This window comes from Oncorhynchus mykiss, chromosome 28 (genome assembly GCF_057628025.1).
Source record: "Oncorhynchus mykiss isolate SJ-2025 chromosome 28, ASM5762802v1, whole genome shotgun sequence".
NCBI classification, from domain to species: Eukaryota; Metazoa; Chordata; class Actinopteri; order Salmoniformes; family Salmonidae; genus Oncorhynchus; species Oncorhynchus mykiss.
The window spans coordinates 2,564,441-2,584,675 of record NC_143049.1 but is presented as its reverse complement, the minus strand read 5'-3'; the positions used below and the strand labels follow the sequence as shown (position 1 = coordinate 2,584,675).

At 43.7% G+C, this 20,235-nt stretch overlaps 2 protein-coding genes across 5 annotated transcripts in view; both read left to right on the top strand.

Annotated features, from left to right (window-relative positions):
* The first annotated feature begins 5,563 nt into the window (after window positions 1–5,563).
* LOC110508326 (myelin protein P0) lies at window positions 5,564–17,924 on the top strand. 4 transcript variants are annotated; one of them, XM_021588764.3, is made up of 6 exons: window positions 5,564–5,736; window positions 7,532–7,698; window positions 8,452–8,665; window positions 8,860–8,989; window positions 9,552–9,600; window positions 16,615–17,924. In XM_021588764.3, exons 1-6 carry the CDS (start codon window positions 5,691–5,693, stop codon window positions 16,615–16,617), a joined length of 609 nt encoding a protein of 202 aa, XP_021444439.1. In that variant the 5' UTR covers window positions 5,564–5,690; the 3' UTR covers window positions 16,618–17,924. The 4 variants fall into 4 exon arrangements, with proteins under 4 accessions (XP_021444439.1, XP_021444438.1, XP_021444436.1 ...); XM_021588763.3 differs by having other exon boundaries at window positions 15,281–17,924; XM_021588761.3 differs by having other exon boundaries at window positions 14,131–17,924.
* A 142-nt stretch (window positions 17,925–18,066) lies between these two features.
* LOC110508325 (sodium/potassium-transporting ATPase subunit alpha-2) overlaps window positions 18,067–20,235 on the top strand; it is a 29,424-nt gene continuing 27,255 nt past the window's right edge. The window contains exons 1-3 of the mRNA XM_036966147.2: window positions 18,067–18,392; window positions 19,645–19,722; window positions 19,978–20,037. Coding sequence (XP_036822042.1) covers window positions 18,381–18,392; window positions 19,645–19,722; window positions 19,978–20,037 — 150 coding nt within the window. The 5' untranslated portion in view covers window positions 18,067–18,380. The remainder of the gene's footprint in view (window positions 18,393–19,644; window positions 19,723–19,977; window positions 20,038–20,235) is intronic.

Here is a 20,235-nt window from a genome sequence, read left to right as displayed (position 1 = left end):
CTACTTTTGTCCAGAGCACATCTGGTCATAAGTAGTGCACTATGCAGGGAATAGGGTGCCATTTGGGCCACACACCCAGAATGAATGTTGTGGAAGTGAGTGGGCTGTGATGTGACCTGTGCTTGAGCTTCAGTGTCTGCTTCTGCAAGGGAGGAGGGGGAGGAGAAGGGCTGCATTGTGCCAGCCTGGGCATGGAAATGTAGATTTTGTTGCCCTTTCCCATCTGTTTATGTCATTGTGTTTTCTCTCTCTGCCTCTACTCATCTCCACAACTTTCCCTTTTTCTTTCTTTCTCTCCCCCTCTCCTTCTCTTTCTCTGCATGTCTCAACATGTGGCTTCCTTTCCTATCTAGCTCAATTTTGAATAAATGGCAGATTTAGATTTTATGCTTATTATTTTTCATCATTAATTAATACCTGAAGCAAGGAAGAAGCAGTTAATGTTTGCATGGTGGAATATTAGCTATTTATATTATAATATTAGTCTCTGCCCCTGTTGGTGTTGCTTCTGATAATTAAAAATAATACCTGAAACTAGGAAGTAGCTGAATGTTTGCACAGTAGAATATGAGCTGAAGACTTCTCTGCTCCTGTGTTGTTTCAGTGCAGCAGCAGTGTGTTGTGTTGTGGTGTTGCAGACTGAGGGGAGGAGTGGGAGCTGGTGTTTAGTGTTTACGGAGGGGCAGCTGGCTCAGATCATGTGCCTGCAGGGCAGAGTACCGCTCTGCTGTGGTTCTGTGGCCTCAATCTCTACACAGGCCTGGGTGGAGGTCTCAAATGGCACCCTGTTCCCTTTTATAATGACCAGAGCCCTGGTCAGAAATCTTCCACTATGTAGGGAATAGGTCGCCATTTGGAACGCAGCCCTGGTTTCCACTTATAGCATCTGCCTGATGTTGGTTCAGATTAACTAACCTGCTCCACTGAGTCCCCCCACCTGGGAGCTGCTGAACCAAACTCAGGTTGTGTCCCAAATGACATCCTATTCTCGTTATAGTGCTCGACTTATGACCAACAAAGCTCAAAAGTAATGCGCTATATGGTGCCATTTGGGAATCACCCTGCCTCTCACCGCTGTTTATTATGGTCTGTTGATACACATGATGGAGTAGCTACATGCCTACGTCCCTGACGTAAAGGAAAAGCAACTGACACATCAAATCGCATCACTGCTCAGTTCTGCTCACAGGCATCAAATTAAATGGAAATGTTGTTTCCGGAGCTTGTATTCCCCGTGGTTGAGAGAAAGAAATAGAGGTAAGGCCGGGTAGCAATGCTGAGATGTTGGCTGAAATGCAGAACCTCCCGAACACTGTTATGGATTGCCCCAAACTGTTTCGATTTTGTTTGGTGCTTGACAAATAACGGTTTTCACCTCTCTCTGTCCTTTTGTCTCCTCTCCCCTTTCTCCCACCCAGCTATCTGTCTTGCACACAATACACCCTTTCTCAACCGTGAATAATGTGTTTGTTCTCCTCCATCGCGCCTTCTCTTTTCATCCCTGTCTACCCCTCCATCCCTTGTTTGGTGCTCTCTGTGACATCTCGGCCATGCAAGGACACGAGGGAGAGAGGGAGGGACAGGACCGTCCATTGTCTTCAGCTGAACCCACGGAATATCAATTGTGTTTTTCTTGAGCCACAGGACCACCGAGCGTTGGCCAGTAACCTTTGGATAATAGTTTTGATGATGTCATGCCAGCTTTATCACCCTGGTTGAGTAGCAAATGGCACCCTATTCCCTACATAGTTCACTACTTTTGACCAGAGCCCTACGACTCTCAAAACACTCGCCAGATCCCTCCAACCCGGCAAGTGCACTATATAGCAAATAGAGTGCCATTTGGGATGCACACAGCACCTGACATGTTTTTTTCCACAGTCTTCACTGGCACTTTTTCTGTAATTATACCAAGACCCTATTAAGCCACATCCTATTTCTATTCATATTCTACACCTATTCAAATAATTGGGAGACTTGCAGTCTCTTGTCTGGAGAACATTCTGGAATTGCCTGTTGTTTGTTCGTCATGGCAGGTTTGGCTGGTTACCCTCACCCTTTAGCTGCGGTTTGGGAGCAGAATCTGGGCCTCTTCATAAAGCGTGTCAGAGTAGGAGAAAGGATCTACTAGCAGGTCCCCTCTGTCTATTTAATCTTAGTCATTATGATCTAAATGGCTAAACTGATCCTAAATTAGCACTCCTACTCTGAGGAATTTTGTTAATATGGGCCCAGGGTGTTTATGGCTCTTGTGTTGTGATTGGTCCACATCGGTGGTCGTTTTCCCAAAGTTGGCTTAGGCCCACACTGCTGCTCCTCTCTTCTCCCTAAGGGGTTGTCTGCTCTGCTGTGCTCCATTGGATCACTTCCCTGGCCATTAGCTTCATGACCTGATGAGTACTGTGTCCTCTGGCCTCTGTTTCCCCCTCTGTCCTCATGGCCAGAGAATGTTGTCTGCATACCAAGTGGAACCCTATTCCCTATCTAGTGCACTACTTTTCACCAGGGCCCTGGTCAAAAGTAGTACGCTGTATTGGTAATAGGATGCCATTTGGGATTCAGCCTCGTCCTCCCACCCACCGCCACCCACCAGCCCCCTCAAGACGCTCCCCAGATCACTCCAACCCGGCCAGTCCAAGACATTCCACTGGTGCTCATTTGCCAACATGCCTGGTTATTAACCTTCTGTTACACACAGACACTGTAGATGGCGAGCCTATTGAGCTGATTTTATTCACACGGCAGTAGAACCCAGGAGGGTGCTGCTCCTGTAATCCACTCTTCTCTTCCATCTGGGCTAAGGCCTAAATATGCGTCCCAAATGGCAAACTCGGGCCCTGGTCAAATAAACAACAGGGTGCCATTTGGGATGCAGGCTAAGAGTTAGCCATACCTCTTCTCTCCCTTGTGTTATTTAGAGGTTGATGGTCTCTCTCTCCTTACTGCAGGTGGTTTCATAACTGCCTCTCTTTCTTCTCTCTCTCTCTCTTAATACAGCAGTTGTGTGCCAAGGCAATCTCCTTCCACCTGCCTGCCAGGTTTATAAAATATATCCTGTTTCCTTTGCCTTATGGCAGCCTTAATCATTTAGGAGATACACAGAGATAGTGTCTGCCACTGCAGGTTGGCAGATGGTCTGTTGTAGTTAATTGATCCGGCAGTATGGTGTTCGGGTTTTTAAGCTTAGCCTACAATGAGTAGCCTTGTAATATGTAACTGAGTTTAGACTGCATGCTGCCAATCTTATACAGAATCTGCATCCCAAATGGAACCCTATTCCATATATAGGGCATTGCTTTTGACCAGAGCCTTCTATCTGCTGGCCCACTAGGTCACGCTCCTCTCCCTATGGGCCCTGGTCAAAAGTTGAGCACTATATAGGGAATAGCGTTCCACTTGAGACGCCACCCTGGTCTGATGGGAAGACCAAATGTTCTGATATGGAGAGGAGAGCTAGAGGCCCAGCGGATAAAAGCAATGTAACATTAAGCAATCATTTCAGCGTAGATTCAATCGACCCACCATAGATAAACAAATGCATATTCATATCATATGACAGGTTGATGGATTGTGGGTCCTGCTGGAGTGGAAGGCCTGGTCTCGTACGTAGAAACCCCTTCTCTGGTGTTCTGTCTCACCCTCTGTCTCTTTCTCTGTCTCTCCCGCTCCCTGTATTGCCATTTGCCGTCTGTGTCTCAGTGTCCTCATATCAATCAATCCGTATGTATATGTTTACACTACCGTTCAAAAGTTTGGGGTCACTTAGAAATGTCCTTGTTTTGAAAGAAAAGCACATTTTCTGTCCATTAAAATAACATACAATTATCAGAAATACAATGTAGACATTGTTAATGTTGTAAATGACTACTGTAGCTGGAAACGGCTGATTTTTAATGGAATATCTACATAGGCTTACAGAGGCCCATTATCAGCAACCATCACTCCTGTGTTCCAATTGCACGTTGTGTTAGCTAATCCAAGTTAATCATTTTAAAAGGTTGTTTCTCAAACTGGACACTCTAATGTACTTGTCCTCTTGCTCAGTTGTGCACCGGGGCCTCCCACTCCTCTTTCCATTCTGGTTAGGGCCAGTATGCGCTGTTCTGTGAAGGGAGTAGTACACAGTGTTGTACAAGATCTTCAGTTTCTTAGCAATGTCTCGCATGGAACAGCCTTCATTTCTCAGAACAAGACCAGACTGAAGTGTTTCAGAAGAAAGTTCTTTGTTTCTGGCCATTTTGAGCCTGTAAATTGAACCCACAAATGCTGTTTCATTGCTTCTTTAATCAGAACAACAGTTTTCAGCTGTGCTAACATAATTGCAAAAGGGTTCAACTTGGATTAGCTAACACAACGTGCCATTGGAACACAGGAGTGATGATTGCTGGTAACGGGCCTCTGTTCACCTATGTAGATATTCCATTAAAAATCAGCCGTTTCCAGCTACAATAGTCATTTACACCATTAACAATGTCTACACTGTATTTCTGGTCAATTTATGTTACTTTAATGGACAAAAAATGTGCTTTTCTTTTTTAACGGTAGTGTATATATATACTGTATATATAGCTGGTCTCTCCCTACTCTCTCTCTCTCTCTCTGTCGGTTTTACAGGATTAAGTGGAGTAGGCGCTCGGCAGAGGGAGGCGGGAGGAGAATACAGAGCTTTGTCTGGATGGAGAGAGAGAGAGAGGGAGGAGGTTGAAGAGGAAGAAAGCGCCATTGACAGACAGAGACACGCCAGTCACCCCCTGTGCCCCTCTCCCTCTCGCCCTCCATTGTTTGACTGCTAGACGTCAGCAAACAGGCAGGAATCCGTAGAGAGGGAGGAGAGAGAAAGGGAGAGAGGGAAGACATGGGGCTTTGTTTTCCATCCCTCTCTCCATCCCGGGGAAAGTGCAGGGAAAGGAGAAACGGGGATGGCGGGAGGAGAGGACAAGACAGGACCCCACACACACACATTTTTCCATCAATGTCATATTTACACACACTGTATGTATTCACACATCACATCTTACACATCACCATCAGCCCTTAGAAATACAGTCTGTATAATGTGCATACATCCTATGCTATCACACACGTCATTTAAATTTTGGTCATTCAGCAAACGCTGTTGTCCAGAGCGACTTACAGTCCATGCATTCAACTAAGGTAGGTAAGACAACCACATATCAGTCATTGCAAGGAAAAAACGTTCCACAATTATGCAGCTATCAGCAAAAGCAGTGCTAGTAAGACAATAAAGTAATGATACTCAGGAATGTACATGATGCTGTCATATAGTAGTGCAGATTTGTGTACATTTGACTCAAGCTTTGACTGCTACTTCAGTGAATTTGATCAGTATCTTTCTACAGTACGTTGTTTTTCACTGCATCTTAATATCACTCTTGAATGTAAAAAAAGGGTTTTATTTTGGTCTTCAATGGGGTTGATTGTTTGATTTGCTTCAATGAGATTGGAGAGAAAGAAAGAGGTGGAGAGAGGGAGGAATGGGGCCGAGCAGTGGAGAGCGAAGGGGTGTGGTTGGTTATAAAACCTGGGACACTGATGTCCTGTTGTGAAGCCCTCTGTCCTGGAACCCTGCACCCCTCTGTCCTATCTCTCCATCACTTCATAGTGGGACTCTTCTGCAGCATCCAGTGAGGTCTGCAACATCACTTGAAGAACCCAAAGAGTCAGGAACCATGCTGACCATTTTGGCGCTAGCGTCGGTCATACTCCTGGGAATAGGTAAAAAGTATATTTAATATTTCCTAATATATCCCTGACCTTAGTCCTAACCCTAAGTACAATGGTTCATTACAATAGTTGCTACACTGTAACACAGTCATAAGTCCACTGTAATGTAATTTGTTATCGCAAATATTTTGGGGGGATTTATGGTTAAAAAAATATATACTTTCTAATATGTTAATTCTATGTTTAATCCTTCTGGTCTGCTTTAAAGTTGCACGTGAAAAGTGTGGTCTAAAATGTATCATCATCTTGAGTTGAAGGTTAAAGTTCACATAGTATCGGTGACACAATTTTAATGAATAACATTTATGATGAATGATCTCGTATTCTTTCTTTTCATTTTATTATAAAAAGCCCTTTATACATGCTTGGTATTTCATTCTCAGCTGTACATTAAGCTAATCCCGGGGGTCACTGAATCTGGTTGACTCTGGGTTCTGCGTTGTTGGTGCCTTTCTTGATGAATGAATTAAAGGGAAAGGAAGTAAAGGAAAACCTGTGCAGATGCTTTTTCTTGTCATACGTTGTTATACAGATGTTATATTGTTGTGACTATTATTGTCATAACTACAGCAACATTTTGTTCTTCATCCGTGTTTCTCTCATACAGAGTTAATTCCGTAAGGCTCACAAAGTTAAGATGAGGGCATACATTTTGGGACTCACTCTGAGACTGTGGTATTGACAGCATTTCTACACTTGAGTGGAGATCTTCTTTCCAGCTTTGTCAAAATGCAATTAAAAACGCCAAGTCTCACTCGATTGACAACTTCTGTGCTGGCTGACATCCTTTATTGAAGGACGCTGGAGTTCCGAGCTGCATGTGAAACTATGAAATGTGCATCTTTAGAGTTCTGAATGTGATTTGTGTGTGAGTCAGTATCTTGGGTCAAAATCTTGAATCAAACGGAATACCAAATACCCCAAAATACCAGTGAAAGTAATTGATGATAGCAATGTTTGTAGATGCATAATTGGTGGTGGTTGTTGTACTGCAGTACTAATTGCATTCACAATGGAAGTGATATATTGATTTTATGGCAAATATAGAATTTACATTCATTTGTCAAGGACACAACATAGATATATAAGCTCTTTATATTCTGTGGGTAGCTACGTTGTACTTTTTAGTTCATATCAAAGCCAATCCTTGCTGCATGCTATCATTGCACATGTTCACACCTCATTGAACCTTGCATAAATAGTGGTTGTGTGTATGTAAAAGGGATTGAATGAAAGACTGAAAAAGGCTTTGCGACTGAAAGACATTGAAATGAACTTCAACTTGTTATCCTCTTGACTGTCTTTTCATAGTATATTAAACGGTACATCAACAGGAGAATAGTTTTAAAGGTTGTGTTTGTTTAATACTCCACAATAGTCTACTGGAACCATAGTCTGGAACAATCCCTTGCAACTAAAAATAAAACCCCTTTTCTCTGCCATACATCCCAGAGGCACATTTTGTAAGTGTGTACTGCGTATTCTTCTTATTTAACCATGTCTGCTCCAGTCCACTCTATCCTATTGTCTGTTTTCATAGTATGTATATCCTTTATATCCCCAGAATAGTTTTGAAGCATGCAGTGATGATCTTTCGCGTTTGTATATTTGTATTGAAGCCACCATAAACATTTACAATGGTAGAAGCTTACATACAGGCAATGGTACAATGGTATCTTGGAGGTAACAAATGGTCATGGTTCAAACCAGGAAGTGTGAAAAAGGTCATTATGAACCGCATGGGTGCTGATCTTTCCTATTTAACCCTGTGTCTTAACCCCTATAGTGCCCCAGCAGTCTGAGGCCATCGTCATCTACACGGGCTGGGAGCGTCACGCCCTGGTGGGCTCCGACATCCGTCTTTCCTGCTCCTTCTTCTCCTGGCGCTGGACCTCTGATGACGTCACCTTCTCCTGGAGCTACCGGCCCGACGGTGCCAGGGACGCCATCTCTGTACATATAATACTCTCTTCTATCATTATCCTCCTCTAGCCTCCTCTATGGATGCGTCCCTAATTGCACCCTATTCCTTAGATAGTGCATTGCTTTTAACCAGAGCCCTATGAGCCTATTCCTTAAATATAATGCACCCTTTGGGTCCTGGTCAAAAGTAGTGCACTACATAGGGAATAGGGTGCCATTTGGGACACTAACCTATCACTTCTTTCCCATCCCCTTCTCATTCCCCTCATCTCACCTGGTGCCAGCTCTTTAATTTCAGTCCCTCGCACCTTATCTCCATCTTATTAGCTCTCTCTTCTCGCTGTGCCTTGCCCTCCTTGGCCCCCAATCTCACCCCCCCATATTCCCCTTGTCCCCCTCTCCTACTTTCATCATCTCACTCTTCTTCTCTCCTCTGCTTTCACCCACCTCTTGCCTCTCTCCCTCTGAAACGATATCGCCCCCTTCTTACTCCTTCCTGTCCCTTTCTCTCTAGCACAGTTGTTTAGATCCAAATAATGGACTTAATTTACAAGCTTCTCCTTTTAGCACATTTCATCTGTACCGTATCTAACAATTCATGTCATCTTTAGCCTAGATGTAGTCTGGACTCAGATCTGTTTCTGCTCTCTTGCCAACAAAAATGTTGCCATGACAGTTCCATAAGGAGTTGGTAAGAGAACAGAAACGGACTGGCATCCAGGCTAGCCGAGATGTAAAAGCAGACAAGACACTGAATCCCTTTTACGGTCTTCCGGACTCCAGATCTTCCACTACACCGGTGGAGCTCCCTACGTAGACAACAAGGGACCCTTCAGAGACAGGCTGGAGTTTGTGGGGAACCCTGGTCGCCGGGACGGATCCATCCTGCTCAAAAACCTAGACTACGGAGACAACGGCACCTTCACCTGTGATGCCAAGAACCCACCTGACATAGTGGGACGCGCCTCCAGTGTCAGACTGCTGGTCTTTGAGAAGGGTGAGAGCATAGAATTACTAGCCTGGGTTTCGATCTTGCCACTCGTTGTCATGCCTGCACTCCTTGCATGTTTGCCATGACAAGGAGTGGCATGAATGCACAAACTGATCAGGGACCAGGCTATATAATTACATATAGAATCCCTAGAATGGCAAGTAGACAGTCCTTTTCTTGCCTTCTCTTTTATCTCTCAGTTCCCATCCAGGCCGGAGTGATCACGGGGTCCATCATCGGTGCAGTGCTGGGTCTGTTGTTGCTGATCGTTGTCATCTACTATCTCATGAGGTTCCTGGTGGCCCGCAGAGTCTTCAACCTCAGTGTCAGGTCAGTGCCCCTGTGCCTCGGTCTAGGGCCAAAGCCAGAGCCCATCCCTGGCCTGGACACCTGTATGGTTTAGCTGGCACTAGGTGGCACTCAGTTATTTTGTTCGTAAAGGTATTTTTCAGATTTTATTGAACAGATAGAGAGAGAGGATGACGGTGGGGAAAAGTTTTGTCAAAAATGTTGCAGAGGCTATGGCAATACAGCTACACCACACAGACCACAGGTGGCATTTAGTTGACCGCTGATTAAGTTCTACAGTCAGTCTATGATCATATAAATATGACGAATCGAACAGACTTGGAACCTCTGACCATGGCAATTTGACTGGTACTCACTACGGCTAACCTGGTACTGCAATGCATGATTTCCATGGTAATGTAGTTCCATTCCAGTTCTGTATATATGTTCTTGTCTCCTAACCTACCCGGAGAGTCAGTGCTGTTCTGTTCTTTGTGATAGCTACAAAGCAGGACTATACTGTAACCGCAACAGTATATTGCTTTGACCACTGGAGGGAGAGGTGTGACATCCACCTGACGTTGTTCTCTTTTGTTTCCTCCAGCAAACATGGAAAGAAAGGGAAGGGTAAAGAGGGATCACAGCAGAGACAGGCAAGTCCTCTCGTCGTCGGCTCACTCACAACTACACAACGACAACAACAGCAGCTCACAACTACAGCACACAAGTACCGTACAACACAAGTCATGTAAGAGTACAACACCTATATGACAGCGCATACCATAACAACTTGGTTTTCACACAGCCACAGAACCACACTTTCAGCACGGTATTGTTAGTAAGAGGCCCACAGAGCAGGCCTTATGGCACCACCAAAGCAAACACGTGTAATAATCCTCTCCTGCTATTAAACGAAACAGTCATCGAGTGTTGGAACGTTTTAAATCCAGTCAGTCGCCCAAAAGCTTAAGAGCTAAATGACCGCCCCTCCCCGACTCTTATATCCTTCACCCGTTCGTTTTACCACCTCCTCAAGGGCCAACAAACACAGTACAATGGGTAAATAGTCGGGGGAAGTTCACCCATTTTTACGTGGCCTTCTTTTCACTCTTTCTGTGGTTGTAGTTGATCCCTCCCCCACATATCGTTTTTTAAATATTTTGTTTGATTACAGAGAAAATTTGTTGTAAAATGTAGCTGTCACCACTTGCTATATTGACTTATAATGCAAAATGCAAATATGTCTAAAGCATATTATAAAACATTCTAAAACACTCTGCACCAACTCATATTACATCAGAATCCCATTCTGAATGATGTCTCTGCACAATTTTTTTGAAAAAAAAAATCTATTTGCCATAAATCCATGTTTTAATGAGGCTGTTTACAACAACGAAATATGCAAATGTGGATTTATGGGAGAAAGATTTGTTTTTTTGGGGGGGGAGGTCATTCAGAACGGATTCTGATGCAACATGCTTTGGACACATTTTCACAATGCATTGTAGTCAATAGCAAATGATCTCAGCAAAATGTGTCTACTAATTTTCTCTGTAACAAAACAAAATATTCAACAGTTTAGGTAATCAACTACAAGACAGTGAAAAGTCCCCATGTAAAAATGGGTGAACTTCCCATAACACCAACCACCATTGTGAAATGGCTGAGGCAAGTTCGTGTAGTACAGTAATTTGATTCCCTGTGAATGGAACTGAGTTGCTCTCAGTGGGAGAGAAAGTAGAGAAAGAGGGAGACCTACTGATTCTGAGTCAAATGAAAATCACTGGCCCTATTATCGGCTCACAGTTATCTCAAATTACACTGAGTCACACAGTCACACTGGGGTATAAGTGCAAGGCTAGGGGGTGGATAGCTCTAACTTGCCTCCCAAATGGCACCCTATTCCCTATATATATATATATATATATATATCTTTATATATCTATATATATAGATATTTTTTTTAACCTTTATTTAACTAGGCAAGTCCTCCCAAATGGCTCCCTATATATATATATAGATATTTTTTTTTAAAATATTTTTTATTTATTTATTTTATTTAACTAGGCAAGTCCTCCCAAATGGCTCCCTATATATATATATATTTTTTTTTTATTTTTTTTATTTTTTTATATATATTTTTTTTACATTTTATTTACCATTATTTAACTACGCAAGTCAGTTGAGAACAAATTCTTATTTTCAATGATGGTTAACTGCCTTGTTCAGGGGCAGAACAACAGATTTTTACCTTGTCAGCTCAGGGATTTTGCAACCTTTCGGTTACTAGTCCAACGCTCTAACCACTACGCTACCTGCCGCCCCAGGTAGCAGTGCATATAGTGCATTACTTTTGACCAGAGTAGTGCACTATATGGAATAGGGTTGCACTTGGGATGAGGCCTTAGTATTTCATTAATATGACACTTTCTTTCTTGTAAGCTTTTGGTATTCCCGCTGGGTCCTCCCAGGTCGAATTAAATCCAATTATTTTCTATATTGTGAGAGAGATATTCCATGTCAAATAGAATGAGGATGTATGCTGGTAAATGACATCCTAGGGTATTGATCAATTCACTAAGATGTCTTAATGGAAGTAGTCAAGGGTCTAGGGTTGCTAAATCCTGGTAACTTTCCCAGGTTTTCCAGAACCAGGATTTCTGGGAAACCTGAACATTTTGGGAAAGTTTAGGCAATTTTTCAACACTACAAGGGACAGTTTGGCGTGTAGTTAGTTTCCTCACAGTATTGTTTTAGGAATCAATCAGGTATGCAGCTGGCTGGGGTCTTTACAGTATCAGAGGTCAGGGGTTGGATTCAGGGTTTACTTCTGTCTACCTCAGCATTAGAGTGCACTGTCATTCTCATCTCCCCACAGCTCTCGCTGACTACGTCCAAAATGGAATCCCATTCCCTATATATTGCTCTACTACTTTTTTTACCAGAGCCAAATGGCTCCTGGTCAAAATAACTGCAATGGTTGCGTCCCAAATGGCAAGGGTCCTGGTCAAAAGTAGTGCACTATATAGGGTGCTATTTGGGATGCAGGCATTGTCACATGACGGATTGTCAGGTTGCACTTGAGTTGCAGTCAGTTGCACAAAATGCCTGGAGGTTGGGTGCATAAATGAATAATATATCTCACAGTCAAAAGGACACTTGCTGAAATTCTGACAGTATTGTTACATACACAGTTTCACCATGAGCAATTCATTTCATGGTGCGGGGACAAAAACAACCTTTGGAGAAAAATAAAATGTGCAAAACAGTCTTCTCCTCACTATGGCTCCTCTCTTTTAAACTATGTATGTAAACACGTTTATGGGGTTTTCATATATTTGTCAAATGTGCTGTTTAATCAAACAGGCCTTATCTACTTCCCAAATTGCACCCTATTCCCGACATAGTGCACTACTTATGACCAGAGCCTTATGGGCCACGGTCAAAAGTAGTGCACTATATAGGGAATAGGGTGCCATTTGGGAAATAAACAGGGTGTTCATCTATAGGGTTTACTTGTAAAACATGCCGTTTGATTGAACAGGCCTTATTTAGCGCCACGCTGACTCCACACAATCTGTATCAGCCACTGTATCTGGGCTATTTCTATTTGCTTGGCTTGCACAACAAAGCTGCGAGAATGCCAATGGATGCATCCCAAGTGGCACCATATTACCCACAAGGCTCTTGTCAAAAGTAGTGAACTATATAGAGAATAGGGTGCCATTTAGAACGAGACCACCATCATGTGGCATCTTCGTTCACCATTACTCCATTAGGGGAGGGAGGCAGAGTGGGAGAGAGAGTATTAGTAGCTGACTACCCTGGAGCCTGTATGTGCAGCATACAGCACACAACAGGCTGTACTGCAATGATAATGCAGTGCACTCAATATTGATCCCAGCAAACACACCGTCCCCACCCATTCTCTCCATTCCTCCCTCTCACTCACTCACTCACTAGCTCATTCACATTCCCTTTGTCTAGTCCCTCTCTCCCACTATCTTTTCCGTCTCGTCCTCTTTCTTGTCCTCCCTCCTCCTGTCTGTCTATCCTTCCTCTACTCCCTCCGGATGGCCGTGAGAAGCCCCTGTCTTTCTTTCTTTCTTTCTTCCTTTCTTTCTGTGTCTTCTTGTTCTGTCTCTCTCTCCACAGGTGAACAGCCAGTTTGGTTTTGGATCCGTATTCTGCTTAACCGATCCATCCTCTGATCAATCTCTACCTCTACCTGTCTATATCTCTATTTAGTAAGGGACTTAGCTTAGCTCCTAAACCCCTTCTCTGCCTGTGTCCCAAATGGCACCTTATTCGCTATGAAGTGCACTAGTTTTGACTAAGTAGTGCACTATGTAGGGAATAGGGTGCCATTTTGTAGGCACTGGTGCCAGTCTATAGGCACTGTAGCGATAGCCATGCACTTGACCTTTTACCCTTTCCATAGCATCCCAGTGTCTCTTTATGTTAGCGATTGCTTTTCAGTAAGGTAATTACATTAGATTGCTCTGACCTTTCCTTTTCACTAACTCAGAGGCGACTTTCCTCTTGCAGGTGGCCTCTGTACCGAGCCCTTACCTTCCCAGTCTACTCCCTTGCTCCCATGTCCTTAGCTCCAGTAAGATGAGGATGTGCAGAAATACGTTATTTGTTGTCATTGTCATGGTCCATTTGGTAGATCGATGTGTTTGAGTGAACTGATGGCAATGCATGTGTGATTGGTGCACGTCTGGGTGTTGATTGGTTAAAGTTGACTCAAAGCTGCATTTTAAGACACCTACTATGTTGGAAATAGATGTGTAGCAGACCTGTGTCAGACGTTAGATCTGACTGTAGCAGTCCTGTCACTCTGTCCCTAACTCATCGATGCCTGTTTTGTCACCCCTTGCAGCCCTGGAGACCGCCCCCCGTCACTTGCCTCCCCCTTACCTCCTAAATATGACTCTCTTTCTCTTTTTCTCCTAAATGTACCTCTCTCTCTCTCTCTGCTCTAATGTAAATACCTCCCTCCCTCCTTCAATCCTAATCCATCTGTTTCCTCATTTTTAACATGCCCATCGATCTCACCCATCTCCCCCATGCTAACACGACCACTCTCCCCCTCCCTCTTCCCCTCTCTCCTTTCTCACACTCCTCCTTTCCTCCTGAAGTGACTCCTCTCCTCCCCTGTTCCCTCCTCCTCTCCACAGGGCCCAACTCTCTCCATCGGAGACCCGTCCAAGCTGAAGGCCGCCGCCTCAGAAAAGAAGAAGCAGGAGTCGCGCAAGGATAAGAAATAGGATACGGGGAGCAGAGAGCTAGAGCCCCAACACACAGCCCAGCCCAAAGCAATGAGACAGGCAGAGAGAGCAGGAACAGGGGGAGGGGACTCACCCAAGGGGGCAGGGCCTGGTAGGGTGCTGATGACCATCGAGCTGGAGCTCTCCAAGTGGGAAAAAGAGGGGGAGGGGAAGGGGGGTGGGTCCGCCTCGGCCAAATCATCCAGTTTCCTGTCCCTGTCCAAGCTCTCCAAAAAACTGACCCTTAAATAAGTGAATGAGAATCATACTGGAGAGGGAGGCAGCGGAGAACCTTAATTAAGGAGGCAATCTTAAAGAACTGTAAGGCTGTGTCCCAAATGGCTCCATATTCCCTACATAGTGCATTACTTCTGACCAGAGCCCTATGGGCCCTGGTCAAAAGTAGTGCAGTGCACTAAATAGGGAATAGGGTGCTATTTCGGAGGCAGCCTAAGTCTGTCTTCAACGGTATATTCTTTCCCACAAGATCTGAGCCTTCACAACTCAAAGTATATTCATCATGATCTCAATGCCACACTGGGGTGAACATAGACACAATAGTGATAAAAAAAATATGATAGCTCAATCAATGATCTACTACTGTCAGGTCATGAAACACACCATTTGAACCAAATCAAATGCCATCTGACTGCTAGTTTGATGACAAAATCTTAAAAGCTATTCCCAAGTTTGCCTTTCATTCTGACATCTTAGATGTGATGCAAGGCAGTATTCCTCAACTACGCCTGTCCGACACACATCAGAGAGTCCTGGCTACAGGGACCACCCGATTTGTTCTTTTGTGTCTGTGTCCCAAATGGCACCCTATTCTCCACTCAGTGCACTACTTTGACCTGAGCCCTATGGGCCCTGGGGAGAGGATCTGTCAAAGTTTGACTTGCCCTCACACTGACTGATGTTCTCTCTTCTTTCTCCTCTCGTCTTTCACTGGGAGCACTTTTATTCTGACTCCTCTTCGTTAAAACTGTAGAAGTTTCAAAAAAACTTTGAATGCTAACTCTTTCTCATCCTATCTTTTCTATCTCTCTTTCTCTCATAGATTTTCTGAATCTTATTTCTCAAAGACTCGACTTCCTCCCACTTGACTGCTTCAGCTTCCATACGCCACACCCTTTTAGACCACACCCCTTTCCTCCTGCCCCACCTTTTGATGCACTTGTCCTATCTCCTTAACTCATTAAGTCCTGCCTATAAAAGAGCAGTCCTACTAAGTTAAGCAAGAGTAGTCCTACCGAGTTCAGCGTTTGTATGATGAGGCAGAACATACAACTCATAACCCCTTTAGCTAGCATCAAGGCAGAGCAGACCCAGTATAGACATGCAGTGTAACAAATGGACCCACCAGGCTATTGAATAGAGATACAAATACCAACAGGGAGAGGTCAAATAGTTCCTGAAACTTCTGTTACTGCTTCCTGCTGCTCAGTGCTCAATCAGATCAGGTGTGAGCGGTGTGAAGAGTTTGAATGCACCCTGTGCTGGACGAGTCAGAGTGAGGGAGAGAAATATGATTCCTAGCTCTTACCTTGTGTAGATGGGTTCAAATTGAAGTTCATATCGCCGGGTGATTCACTCCCTTCACATTTGAGCTAATGGAGGCCGTAGTGCTGTGCTGCCTTTCTGTCACTGCAAGCTGGAGTCTAGGTTATTCCTGTCTATAAGGGTGTAGTAGATAGGGGCTTACTGTAACAGCTGCAATTTAAAGCAGAGTAGAAAAAGCCCTGTTTGTTTGTGTCTGAGAGTACATCCCAAATGGCCAGCTATTTCCTATATATTGCACTACATTTGACCAGGGCCCATAGGGCTCTGGTTAAACATAGTGCACTATATATTGTATAGGGCGCCATTTTGGACGCAACCTGCTTTGAATTCTGTGACTGAGTCCTTGAAATGACGTCACGTTGACAGCCAGTGGACATTCTCAGGCCCTGACAACAAAGGGATACTCCTCCTTTCTACTCCTCCGTGTTATTCTGGTCCCGTTAATCCCTTCTGCACATTTCTCCCCCCTATTTTAGCACTTGCTGGTAACTGGATCTCTCTATCTCTCTCTCTCTCTCTTACACACACACACACACACACACACACACACACACACACACACACACACACACACACACACTGTCTTTCTCTAATTCTCTCTCTAATTCTCTCGCTCTCTCTCTCTCTCTCTCTCTTTCTCTCTCTCTCTGTGTCCTTTAGTGACGCTAAGCTATGTTCCCTCATAGACTACCCAATCCACTCTATACTTAAGCCTCTTCTATCTAGCTTTATCAGACAAAGCCAGACCCCATCTCAAACAAACTCAGCAATTCTTTTTTTCTTTTCTTTCCTCTCCTCCTCCTCCTCCTCCTCCCTCTTTTTCAAACTCAGTGATGGACACCTCTCTCCTTCACCCCCCTGATCACCAACGTCCCTCTCACTCACCCACCAATGCCACCACACCCCTGCACGTTCGTTCACCTGCCTTTTCTGCTGGTTGGAATGCCACGTCGCTCTCTTCTGCCCCCTATTGGCCAGGGATGGAAACTGGGCAGAATCATCCATGTTATTAGTTCTCATTGAAGACTTTAATCTAGCTATAGCTCTCTGCCGGTCGCAAAGGTGCGTGTTTTATGTGTGTCTGTGTGTCTAGTCAGACTGTCATGTCAAACAAAAGATGATAAAAACACTGTACATGCATGTCATTCTAAAGTAAAGCAAATAGTGAAACATTTTACTGAACAAGTGCACAAAAATGCTTGTTTTGTTTGAGGGAGGCGGATGTGTGATAGTATCTTCTTATGACATTTTATCACATTGATGCCCTTGTTCATGGAGGGGGATCTGTGTGGCTGTTTTTATTTTGGTGCATATTTTCCAGGGGCGGAAAATCAATATTTGTTATTTTAAGGTGCAAGCTGCATGGGGCTACAGGAGGCACTCGCAAGGTGAGGGAGGTGATGATGAGGAGGAGGAGGATAAGGGAGGTTAACTTCAGATGTTGCTGGTGGTCATGTGATTGGAAAAAAAGAACAGGTTGTTGCTGGGATGCAGATACTTTGGAGAGAGAGAGCGAGACTTATCTTGTGTGTTAAGCCAAGCCAAAGCCCATATGTATCGCTGAAGATATGGTTCATCTCTCCCTAAAGCTCTCTCTTCTAAGGTCCTTACCCTGAGCTTCGGGTCTGAACGCTTGATAGGCTATGCGAGGTGGTTAGCGTAGGGTTTAGTGTCGAATGTGTTTTGTTCTTTTAACTGTGGTCATAGGGAGTGTGTTAAAACCACACCATGGTTCATTAAGCCAATAGAAAATACATAGTTCTGTTCACCCCTTCGCTGTTTAACCAACTATCCATCATCAGATGTGATCCGTTTGAATGTTTCTTTCGTTTCTTTTTCAGAAACAGCCACACGGACTCCTGACATAAAACAAACTGCTTTAAAATGTCTTCACAATGTTTTGTTGTCTGGATTGTGTACTGTACATATTATTTTGGTTGTTAGATAACATTCCTTTCTTAGAAATGTCAAGCTTCTTACCTTTTTACGTTTATTTTAATGCTTACAATTAAAGTGCACTAATCATATACATTTGATTGTTATTTAAAATGTGTTGTAAAGGGAAGGTAAATAAAAATTAAAGCATCAAACACATCTCGGTTGTAAAAGGAGAATAAAATAAACCCAAATGAAAATGACTAGTGTTCTCCATGTCTGTTCCATTCCAATTTATTTTGAAAAGTCGTTGGATTATCTACTTCTTGATAGGGTTCTTCATGGTACATGTGAGGTTAATATTGTCGTTTGTTTGTTTGTTTGTTGTCACTGTTTCTTATTGTTTTCAGTGGCAATAGAGGTGCTAGCCTATGACAGCGCTCTTCTGGGTTGTTCCTGACAGAGGGGACAGCAGGTGCAGGTAACACCACAGAGCCCCCTCTGTGTACCCAGGGGCCGGGGTGGGGGTGCTAGTGCTGGGGAGGGTCAGGTTACCCTTACAGGAGACAAGAGGGGAGGTGAAGGAGAGGGAGGGTGGGTGTCAGTCCCAACCACCCAAAAAGTCATCCACTTCTTTTCCACGTGTTAGAGATCAGTCCCCTGTCTGTCAGGACGAAAGGTCTGCCCTTCACATTTCAACTTACAGTTGGAACACCGCAAGCATGGGGAAAGGGGTAAGTTCTCTTCACTTATTTATTCATGCATATAGAGGGGTATTTTCCTGTCCTTTATACCAGGGTCGGGGTCAATTACATTTCAATTCAGAAAGTAAACTGAAATGGAAAAAAATCTCACACACAGAAGCATTGAGGAAAATTGGAATTGGAGTTTCAGTTTACTTCCTGAATTGACTGAATTGAAAAGGAATTGACCCCAACTCTGCTTTTTACACACATACACAGTCCGTCATATGAATGTATGTATGGTTGAGTTGGGGTCAATTTATTGTCTAACACCAACACTCATGTCTCGTGTTGTAAAATGCCTGTAACTTTCCAAAAAATTCTGGTTGGAGGATTTTGGATTTCCTGCTTATTCTTGTATGATTACAGGAATCTTTCATCCAGGAAATCTAGAAAACCTGGGCATTTTGGGAAAGTTAACAGAATTTTACAACCCTAGACATGTCACATACAGCCACAGACATCATGGAAAATCTGAGCCGGTTTTCTAATCGTGTCTGCAATGACGCCGGGCGCCGGCTCGTTGCATTTTGTGACCACATTGGATTGTAGGATTAGGGCCTAGATAACTAATACCATCAATATATTATCAAGATCTCTATTCACACATATTACAGAATTTCAGTTGTATAACCTGTTTCAATTCCAGCTGACTTTGTTTTCTAGCAGGTGTTGGAGATGATCTGTTATAACATACAGTAGAGGAAACCGGGGAAATTGCTAAGTCAGGCACATTTCCTGCACTCCACCAACACTCTACTCTCAAACTCTTTTTGATTGCTTTTTCAATGTGTCGCTCTCTCACACACTCATTCTTTTGCTCTCTCGCTGTCGCTTTCACTCGTTCACACGTTCTGCTGGGAAAGAAAGAGTGACAGCAGCAGATGATTTCCATGAAGCTGCATTCTTCATCAGCGACTGTTCCGATCTGAACAACACACTCACTAATGTCAACTCAGACTTTCCATCGCCATATTTTCACAAAGTAACCAACACACAAATTAACCAACACGCAAAGCAACGCTATCCTACTATACAGTAGTGAAATGTTTTTTAAAAAATGATTTATGAACACAAATATATAATATAAACATGGATATACTTCCATAGGGATCCTATAACTCATTATATATATGATTTCTACAGCATGCTATATGCAATGCCTATGTATACTTCTCCCTCTGTGTTTGGGAGGTTTGAGTTAAGGGCTTATGTTTGATGTGATAATCTCCTCACTCCTCAGAGTGGTGCCGAAAATGGAGGAGGAAAGAAGAAGAAGAAGGAGAGGGACTTGGATGAGCTCAAGAAGGAGGTGTCCATGGTAAGAGCAACTAGCTGTCTGGGGCTGTGTCCCAAATAACACCCTATTACCTATGTAGTGTACAACTTTTGACCAGGTCCCACAGGGCTCTGGTCAATAATAGTGCACCAAATTAGCCTGGGTACCAAGAGTGCCATTTGGGATGCAGAACAGGCTGTCACGTGTAAAGAACTCAGCGCAGTGCGTTTCATATTGAATAATGACCTTCTGGCTGTGGTTTATTTGAGTAAATCAGATTATTCTGTTCTTTCACAGGATGATCACAAGATATCATTAGACGATCTGGAAAGGCGCTACACAGTCGACTTGGCTCGGGTAACACACACACACACACACACACACACACACACACACACACACACACAGCTGCCCTCCCTTCTGCTCTGCCGAGTCATTTTAATCTCCTAGCCCTGATCTAATCTCTACATAACTACTGCTTCTTGTCAGTGCTACACACACACAAACCCCCCAACTGTTACTTTGGTCCATGTTTGTCCATGTGGTCCAAGTTGA

What these genes read in the sequence shown, in the direction of transcription:
- LOC110508326 (XM_021588761.3), top strand. Translation starts at nt 5,691, where the DNA reads ATGCTGACCATTTTGGCGCTAGCGTCGGTCATACTCCTGGGAATAG. An exon ending in GTGCCAGGGACGCCATCTCT is followed by an intron (nt 7,699 to 8,451) that starts GTACATATAATA and finishes TCCGGACTCCAG; the next exon opens with ATCTTCCACTACACCGGTGG. An exon ending in GTCTTCAACCTCAGTGTCAG is followed by an intron (nt 8,990 to 9,551) that starts GTCAGTGCCCCT and finishes TGTTTCCTCCAG; the next exon opens with CAAACATGGAAAGAAAGGGA.